A 10,572-nucleotide genomic window follows, 5' to 3' on the forward strand; every position below is an offset into this window, starting at 1 on the left:
AACACCCTCCGAGGTCAGCTCTCCCGTCAGGTAGCTAGCGAGATCAGATCTCGTGCTGGCCTTAAGGGATTAGAGTGTGGTGTTTTTTGAATCCAAGTCCTTGGCTGGGCTTAGAAAAACACTCTCCCGTTAGGTAGCTAGCGAGATCGGATCTCGTGCCGGCCCTAAGGGATTAGAGCTTAGATTTTTTATTATTATTTTGTTTTTTAACCAAATTGATCAGGGCAGACCATGACCAACTACTGAGTCCTTTTGCTTATGGAGGTGAACGCACAAGTGAAGGAGGCAGATGTACAAGTGGAGGCGATAGACGCACTTGAGGAGACGGATGCACCAGTAGAGGATGCGAGTGCACAAGTGCAGGAGGCGGATGCACAAGTGGAGGAAGCAAAAGCACTTGAGGAGGAAGCAAACGCACTTGAGGAGCAGCGCCACTTGATGAGGTGACGCTGCTTGAGGTGGTGACTCTGCTCGAGCAGGTGACGCTGCTCGAGGTGGTGACGCTGTTCGAGGTGGTGATGCTGCTCGAGGTGGTGGCACTGCTCGTGGAGGTGACGCCACTTGAGTAGGTGATACCACTTGATGAGGTGACGCTGCGTGAGGAGCAGCGCCACTTGATGAGGTGACACCAGTTTGATGAGGAGGAGCAGCGCCACTTGATGAGGTGACACCAGTTTGATGAGATGACACCCGCATGATGAGGTGACGCAACAGCTTGATGAGGTGACACCCGCTTGATGAGGTGACGCTGCTTGAGGAGCAGCGCCACTTGATGCGGTGACACCAGCTTGGTGAGGTGACGCTGCGTGAGGAGCAGCGCCACTTGATGAGGTGACACCAGTTTGATGAGGTGACACCCGCTTGATGAGGTGACGCTGCTTGAGGAGCAGCGCCACTTGATGCGGTGACACCAGCTTGGTGAGGTGACGCTGCGTGAGGAGCAGCGCCACTTGATGAGGTGACACCAGTTTGATGAGGTGACACCCGCTTGATGAGGTGACGCACCAGCTTGATGAGGTGACACCCGCTTGATGAGTTGACACCAGCTTGATGAGGTGACACCAGCTTGATGAGGTGACACCCGCTTGATGAGGTGACACCCGCTTGATGAGGTGACGCTGCTTGAGGAGCAGCGCCACTTGATGAGGTGACACCCGCTTAAGATGTTGACGTTGCTCGAGGAGGTAACGCTTAATGTGATTGAGGTGGTGACCTCGCCCGTTTGATGAGGTGACGCTGCTTGAGGAGCAGCGCCACTTGATGAGGTGACGCCCGCTTGAGGAGCTGCGTCACTTAATGAGTTGACGCTGCTTGAGGAGCAACGCTACTTGATGAGGTGACGCCACTCACCGCTTGAGGAAGTCCACGGCTTGGTGAAATTGCTCGAGGAGGTGACACCACTCACCGCTCGAAGAGGTGATGCTGCTCGAGGTGGTGACTCTGCTCGAGGTGGTGACGCCGCTCGAGCAGGTGACGCTGCTCGAGGTGGTGACGCTGTTCGAGGTGGTGACACTGCTCATGGAGGTGACACCACTTGAGGAGGTAACACCACTTGATGAGGTGACGCTGCGTGAGGAGCAGCGCCACTTGATGAGGTGACGCCCGCTTGAGGAGCAGCGTCACTTGATGAGTTGACGCTGCTTGAGGAGCAACGCTACTTGATGAGGTGACGCCACTCACCGCTTGAGGAAGTCCACGGCTTGGATGGGAGCCGCGTTCACTCGGTAACGCCACTGCTTGTAAGTCCACTACTTGGATAGGAGCAGCGTTCACTGGGTAACGCCACTGCTTACAAGAGGTGAACGCACAAGTGAAGGAGGCGGATGCACTTGAGGAAGAAGTGCCCGTGGTTGTTGTTGAGTTGGCTACGGAGATCACCATTGCGGCGATCTCCCACGTGGTTACTGTTGAGTTGTTTACGAAGATCACCTGAGGGGTGACCATTGAGTTGCCCACGAAGATCACCCGAGGGGTGACCACCATTCACTCGATGAGAACCATGAGAGCTGCTGGATCCGGGATGACCATTGTTCACTCGATAAGAACCTTGGGAGCTGCTGGATCCAGGATGACCATTGTTCACTCGATGAGAACCATCAGAGCGGGGCTGGATCCGGATTGCACCATCGACAGTGATGAGATGAGCTGGGTGTTTTGTGATTTGTGAAAAGTGTGGCTTGATAAGCAGGAGGCGAACGCCACTTGATGAGCAGGACACTGCTTGAAGAAGGTGACGCCATAGAGGTGTTTGTGATGTGTGAAGTTTGCCTGAGATACGATCTCGGCTCTCAATGAAAGCACCAATGACAGTAATAATGGGTTACCGGTATGTATTTGAGTATTATTGAGTGTTATCAAGTATTTGAATACAGTATTGAGTGCAGTGCTCAGTGTACAAAATGAGTTGAGTGTTGTTTTGTCTAACTTCAAGCGTCGTCCCTACAAGTGTTTTTTGTGAGCCTTTTATTTTGTTCAGCTCAGTAATGGAGCATTAAGGCTGCTGAACGTTGGTCATCAATGCTGTCAATGCTGAGGAGCTGAACGTTGGTCATCAATGCTGAGGAGTTGGACCGTTGCGCATTGATGCTGAGGAGTGAGGTGTTGAATGGTTGGTTGAACGTCCATTGCCTTGCCTCTGGGTCTTGCCAGTGGTTCCGGGTCAGGTGCTGCTAGCCTGATTACTCTGTCAACTGCGATTAAAACTGTCCACAAAAAATTCACATAATACAATTCTATGATTGATGACTCCTCTTAACAATAGCTACTATTAGAATTGTCTACACAATTATTGTACAACTTTTTCACACAATACAATTCTATGATTGACGCTATTAGAATTGTCCACAAAATTATTGTCCAAAATTTTCACATAATACAATTATATGATTGATGACCCCTCTTGAGTCTTGACAATAGCTGTTATTAGAATTGTCCACTTATATAAATTAATTTCCAGATAATACAATTCTTGAAAACAAGTGCACAGATATTTTGGGGGCCGAACTCAATGTGTAATTGACTTTGAAGACTAATTATGAGGCCTAGTTTTATTTTAGAGTTTATTTTAAATTTGATTTTTTTGTTGTGAATTTTTTATTTGTTTCACTTTTAGTATTTTTAAAAGGTTATTATTATTATTATTATTATTATTATTATTATTATTATTATTATTATTATTATTATTATTATTATTATTATTATTGTATTTACAAATATGGTTAATAATGTAGAATAATCTGTCAATTTTTTTTATAAAAAAATTTAAATTATATTTTGACTTTACAATCTATGAAAGTAGTTTTATGTGTTTTGTTGGTTTAAAATTTATTTATGGACACAAATATAATAATACCCTAGTTAACTACTTGTACTTATTTGTGCGATAGGAAATGGAAAAGCAACAATATATGTTTTTTTTGATATATAATAGGGTAGAACACAACTTATGCAACTGGAACATTCACCTTCAATAAATTTGACGAACAAATAGAAAACATCTTTCCATTTCATAGTACTTAGCAATTTTCTTGATTATATATACACACACACAGACATAGTATGCAAATTAAGATTAATGTTGTACTCAGTGAGTGGGAAATTCAAGACCAAACAATTGGCAAAGCGTGATATAAGGGAACAAGTCCGAAGGCTGCATTTTCTTGGACAGCAATGCAGAAACTTGGAACATGGTTGGTCGAGATCCTGGATTGAAATTCAGACATGAAAATGCTATCTTTGCAATCAACACCAATTCTTCCGCTTCATGCTTCCCAGGACTTGAAGGTCGAGGGTCCAACACCTCTTTCAAAACAAGGTTTTGGGTTTCAGACAACGAAGATGATGAAATGGATGCAACAAGGTCACCTGGATGTCGTCCCATAATCACTTCTAAAGCTATCACTCCAAAACTGAACACATCACACTTTTCATTCACCTCCATTGTGTAAGCAAACTCTACAAATAAAATCAAAACAGGAATAAAAAAAAAAAGGTCTTTAATAACATTAGAGAAACCCCAGTTAAGTTCATCAGATTTTTTACTTGATAACTAAAATGTTATAAGTTTGACTCCTCGAGGGATTGGCCTATATATTGGCCTTATTGATTTGAGTCGATCAATTATTTACAATCTAGGTTGGCTCTACCTCTATGTGGCATGACAACGACTAGAGTCGCAAGGCAGAGTTTACCCAATGCACACTGTACTCTTGGGTAGTGGCTGCAGGTTTCCCTCGGCACTCAAATAACTAAAAAGATTAGTATAATAAATACCTGGAGCAGTATAGCCAAATGTTCCAGCAAACGAAGTCCAATTCGATGAATTGGAATTCAAGAGTCTAGCCGTGCCAAAATCAGATATATGAGCCTCATATTCATGGTCAAAAAGAATATTCTTGCTGGATATGTCTCGGTGAACAATGGTAGGGAAACTACCATGGTGCATGTATGATAATGTTTTCGCCACAGCTTTAACAACATTCACCCGCTTAATCCAATCCAATTCTATTGATTTTTCATCATGGCTCAATACTTGCGCTAGGCTTCCACCTTTTAGGTACTCATAAACTAGGAACGAATGTCGCACATGAGAGCAAAAACCATACAACCTAACAACATTCCGATGCCTCACCTCACTTAAAGTACGAATCTCATTTGAAAAACTTTTGAAGTCCCGAGACTCATCTCCTTGTATGGATTCATTTAACTTTTTTACAGCAAAAACCTCACCATTGGATAACTCAGCTCGAAATACACTTCCCGATCCTCCCACTCCAATGCAGTATCTTGAATCAAAGTTGTCTGTTGCTTCTACTATGCTTTCATATGCAATATTCCCATCAAAGTTCAATATTGTGAACAAATTTTCTCTGGATGCCCTTGGCATTTCTTTGATGCACCTTCTTAGTGGAATCAACCATATGACAACAACCATCCCAACAACACCAACAACTCCAATCGGTATCACTATGATTAAGACCAAAGTTGTTGTTTTGTGACCTTGATCTGTCTTCTTTTCAGGAGATCCAGAAGAACATGGCTTCAAACCAGCAATGTTGCCACACAAACCTTTGTTGTTTCTTAAGGATTCAAATGTAGCATTTTCAAATGCTTTGTTGTCTGGGAGCGTTCCTTCCAACTCATTATAGGATACATCAATGGAAACCAAACCTAAGCATTGAGCCATGCTTGATGGGATGGAGCCTGACAACTTATTGTGTGAAACATTCAGGCTTTGTAAGGATATTAATCCTCCAAACTGTTGTGGTAGCTTGCCGGTTAGCATGTTTTGACTGAGATCTAGAGTTTGTAGGAACTGCAAGCTTCCTATATCATAAGGAATCCTACCATCAAACATATTTTGACTGAAATTCAAGATAGTTAACTTTTGGCAACTTCTTAAGCCCTCTGGAATGAAACCAATAAACCTATTTGCAGCCAAGTTCAATTCTGTGAGCAAAGACAGTTCCCCAATTCCTAATGTTATGTTGCCGGACAAGTTGTTGCCATCCAACTTTAAAACACCCAAGGAATGTAGAGTACTAAAACTCTTTGGAATGTTACCAACAAGTCGATTGGAGGAGAGATCAAGAAATTCTAGATGGGATGCATTTGCAAGTTCAGGTGGGATTTTCCCAGAAATTCTATTTCTAGAAATCTTCAAAGCTACGAGCTCTGAACAAAGACCCCAGTTTGAAGATAGTTGGCCATGGAAGTTATTCGAACTCAAATCAATGTAATTTAGGTTTGGATATATTCCAAAATCTTCGGATATGTCTCCGGAGAGTTTGTTATATTCAAGCCTAACTCTGTGAAGGGTTGTGCAGTTTTTTATGCCTTTGGGAATGTTTCCACTAAAGTTGTTGTACACTACTGAGAAATATGTTAGTGACTTCCCAAGGCATAAATTCTCTGGTAAAGGACCTGAGAAATGATTAGCACCTATTTGAAAAAGAATGAGTTTTGCACTAATATTATTTAGTTCGGAAGGAAGGCGACCACTAAGTTGATTGAAAAATATAGTAAACCAGTTTAATCTTGTCAAGTTTTTGATCGAAGTGGGTATTTGGCCAAACAAATAATTTACGGACAAATCTAAATCGACAAGGGAGGATAACAATCCAATTTCTTCGGGAATATGACCAACAAGTTTATTATAATAGAGAAAAATGGTTTCTAAATTTGTCAGACCTCCTAAAGAGATAGGAATTTGACCAGTTAGGTTATTAGAAAATAAGGACAAATACCTCAAATTCGACAAATTTCCAATGGTAGCAGGAATGCTACCAGAGAGCCCATTTTTATTGAGATCCAACATCTTTAAATTTTTCAAATTTCCAATTGAAGTAGGGATTTGACCAATGAGATTATTAGAACTCATATCCAAACTAATAAGGGACGTCAATAAACCAATTTCTTGAGGAATGCGACCTGAAAGTTAATTTGTATGGAGTTTATTAGTATCATTAAATTTTGCAAGTTCGCTATTGAAATAGGAATTTCACCCGCTAGGTTGTTCGAGTTCAATTCCAAATTTACTAGCTAGCGAATTTAATTATCCAATCTCATGAGAAATTGGACTAGAAAACCAATTTCTATAGAGATGAATAGTTGTTAGATTATGAAAGTGGAGCATATCTTTAATGAAAGAAATGCTACCATTGAGAGAATTTTTAAAAAGATCAATAATTTGCAAATGGAATGTACAAGGACGAAAAATTCAAATCTTGAAGAGTACCTTTTAAACCGTAACCAGAAAGATTCATACTTGTAACACTCCCATCTCTATTACAAGTAACTCCAATCCATTTGCATGAATTATTACCAACCCACGATGAAAGCACTTTTTGGCTTTTGCTATCAAGACTGGACTTCCAAGTTAAAAGAGCACCTACTTCATTTCTTACTTGCAAATTATTTGCAGGCAAAAATGGATTTGTGTTTGTAGTATTGGGAATAGGGGAAGAAGAAGAAGAAAGATGAAGGGATAGGAGGTGTTCAATAGTAAGCAGCAATAATAGTTTATATGCAAGCATTCTCATTGTGATACACGAGTAAGTGTGTTTACTAGGTGCATGCAGAAGGAACAAGGAAGCCAAGATATATAAATAGATAATCTGTAGTCGGGGATGAATACATATTGCATAATATTTTATTTAAGTAAAATATTTGACAAAAAATATTAGTCTAGATAATATTTTTTTAATAAGTTTAAAAAAAAACAGAGATCTAAATGATATAATAATAAAGTAAATTTCAGTTGGCTAAATACTTTCATTGACTAATTGTCGGCCACTACGCCCATATTATCGGAATGATTAGCTAGCAGCATCCCAATGTATGATATTATGTTTGTCAGATTTACTGGGCAAATTATTATTTGAACTATGATGTACACTATGGTGACAACCTGGGCATCAATCTCAAGTGTTATCCTTCACCAACCTTTCCTCTTTATTCAACTTAGCGCTTCCCGTGCTCACAGTAAACAAACCTTCCACACACTTAATGGCAACCCTTCATGAGTTCGCACCACCCACCCAAAACATGTTCTCCGGTTTTCAACATTTTCCAAAAAAAAAAAAAATGTAGTTATTTTTATTATAATATGAGTTACAAGTTATTATAATGATTATTACGGAGTAATAACTATTATTGTTTTATATTTTAATTTATAAGTTAAATACCTTGTGTATTGATGATATCATTGTTACTTTTCATAAAGAATGTCTTAGTTTTGAGTTGAAAATTTTAATTTGAAAAATTATTTTTATAATAATTAAGTATAATCTGTCACTTTTTTATTTTTATTCCCTTTTAGATCTACGTGGAGAAATTTAAATAAATAAAATGGTAACAATAATTAAGGAAAAAAAAAAAAGAAGTTAGCGGCTGATTGGCTATCACCATCTCATGCTAGGAATGGAATGAAAGTCGTGAATCAATAATCTGTTATGATGGCCAAAGACCTTGTGGTCTAGTACGTGGCACCCGGTGTCCCGAAAAACACTCTCACATGGATGATGGATGATGGGAGTGGGTTCGAGTCTCAGTGGAGGCAACTGTTGACTCTTTGTGCTTTAGTAGGTTGATAAAGTAGTATGAACAGATACTACATTGTAACAGAGTCAGTAGCACTAAAAAAAATATAAGGGAAATGTTTTCTTAGCTCATCCTAGTATGATAATTTTGTCTTCACTATACTTTTTTATTATAATATTATTATTATTGTGTAGGGCTATATTATTTGTCTTTATACTCATTATTATTCCTTACAATTCAAAATCCAACCAAACAATGAAATCAAAATTTTTAGTAATTTCTTTTTCACCAACCAAACAATGTAATTAATTTGTCCGGTAATTTATTTTTCATGGAATTGATACCAACCAAACAATGTAATTAATTTTTCAAGTAATTTATTTTTCATGGAATTTTAATTCAATTCCTACTCAAATATTTTTTTACGAAGATGAAGGAGGAGCTGAGGAGGGTGGTTTGGCAAACGTTTTTTATTTTTTATCTTATTTTTTTAAAGGTTAATTTAAAAATTTATTACGTAATTTTTAAAATAAAAATTAAATAAACTAGCCAGTCTTCAGTGATTTCGCCATAAATTTGGTCCAAAAAATTTTAACGGCAGGACCAAATGTATGTGATACAGATTGAATAGTCATGCACCTAATTTGAAAATGTTAATAGTCAAAGACCAAATGTGATACAAATTGAATAGTCATGCAACTAATTGAAAAATTTTAATAGTCAAGGACCAAATTTGATACATATATTAACTTCATGCATATATTATAGTTGAGGGACTAAAAATGACATTTTCTCATTAGAGGATTTTTTTTTCTTTTGAGTACTATTAACTCTATTACAATGCAGTATCTGTTCATAAGAGTGCAACTGAGTGCAATTAAACCACAAGGCTTTCACCATTACAGGATATAATAATAAAGTAAATTTTATTAGTTTCTTTGACTAATTGCTGGCCACTACGCCCACAAAACCGGAATGATTAGCTAGTAGCATCTCAATGTATCATTTTAGGTTTGTTAGATTTATTGCATAGCTGTATGTCTATTACTTTCTTTGACTTTGATATTTCTATTACATTATTATTATATTATTATATCAACTGGAAAAAAAAAAAAAAAACGCATGACCATACCATTCCAATATAATTGGTCATATAAAGAGCTTGAACACCATCGGGTTGAACAAAAGATTAATTGCAAAATACAAAGGCTCAGTTATAAAGAATACCACAGAGAAGTGATACAACTGTATTTCTTATAGGTATGATAGAAAAGACGAAGAGTGAGATCCACATGATCTGAAGAGCGAGGAATAAACTCCCTAAAATTTAGGAATTAAAAAAGTTGAATGTGTCTTGGAATATATGTGAGAACGTATTTAGGAGTTATAAAGTAGATTATCTAATCCAGTTAAAATATGGGTCTAGCTGAACTTGGACAAATAATAAAAATATAGGTCTAATTTGGCCAATCATCCGAAATAATAATATATTTTTTTTCAATTTTTTTAGTTTCATTTATTAATGTTTGATTAAAATATGATTTGGGTTAGGCCTAACCTAAGAATAAAATATTGGGCCAACCCATAAACCAAAAACTCTTTAAAAAATAAGTATGTTCTTCAACTTTTAGTTAAAAACTATTACATTTATCAGTTCCTAATTAAATATGAGTCGAGCTAGTATGAGCCAAACAATGAAAGCATTGTCCGGAACCAGCCCACCTACCAATAAAAAAGTACTATTTCCATCTCATATTGTGCATCGAGTTCCGTTAACGAGGTCTGATTGAAGTTATTTACAATTTAATTTTTCATAATATTAAGTTTAAAATCAATATGTAAAATTTATATATTTAGAAACTAAGTTAAAAAGTACTATTAAACACACAAAAAATCAAAAAAAAAATATAAGAAATTAATAATGAAAATAAACAAAAAACAAGAAGAAGAAAGAATTGACTTGACCAATGAATAGTAAGAAGGACAGATAAAATGAGTCAGAATGAATAAATTTTTTATTCAATTTCTTTAGTTCAAAATTATTATATTTATGTATTTTTTATAATAAGTTACAAGTTATAATTTATTTATTTACATCTTTTTATTATAATTATTATTAATAGCTATAAATATTATATATTTTAATTTTTAAGGCAAATACCTTGTGGTTCATGATATCATTGTTAATTTCAATAAAAAGATCATAGTTTCGAGTTGATCTAATTATGGTTAGCATAATTGTTGTCTAAGGACTAGGTTAGGGACTTAGGGTATACTAAAGATATTTTAACTTATTATTTTATGTTAATATAAATAATAATTATTATCATAGTTAAAAATAAATAATATTTTATAAGAAATAACTTTGCAGCAGATTTTTGGCCTTGTTTGGTAAATAATCAGTTTATCAGCCAATTTTAGTTTATTTGGCCACTATTAGTTGTTTGGTTAATAAGCATTTTGTAACTCCAAAATACTAAAATTGAAAAGGCTAATCAAAGCAGCATTTTCAATTAGCTTTTTGAGAAGAAA

At 37.0% G+C, this 10,572-nt stretch overlaps 1 protein-coding gene across 1 annotated transcript; it reads right to left on the reverse strand.

Moving 5' to 3' along the window:
- Positions 1-3,446: 3,446 nt before the first annotated feature.
- On the reverse strand, positions 3,447-7,040 carry LOC116012873 (MDIS1-interacting receptor like kinase 2-like). The gene is made up of 4 exons (XM_031252549.1): positions 6,737-7,040; positions 6,190-6,429; positions 4,273-5,922; positions 3,447-3,954 (listed from the first exon to the last, which is right to left on the reverse strand). The coding sequence occupies exons 1-4, from the start codon at positions 7,038-7,040 to the stop codon at positions 3,584-3,586; spliced, it is 2,565 nt and encodes an 854-aa protein (XP_031108409.1). The 3' UTR covers positions 3,447-3,583.
- Between the last annotated feature and the right edge of the window lie 3,532 nt (positions 7,041-10,572).

The sequence above is a fragment of the Ipomoea triloba genome, chromosome 1 (assembly GCF_003576645.1).
Source record: "Ipomoea triloba cultivar NCNSP0323 chromosome 1, ASM357664v1".
NCBI classification, from domain to species: Eukaryota; Viridiplantae; Streptophyta; class Magnoliopsida; order Solanales; family Convolvulaceae; genus Ipomoea; species Ipomoea triloba.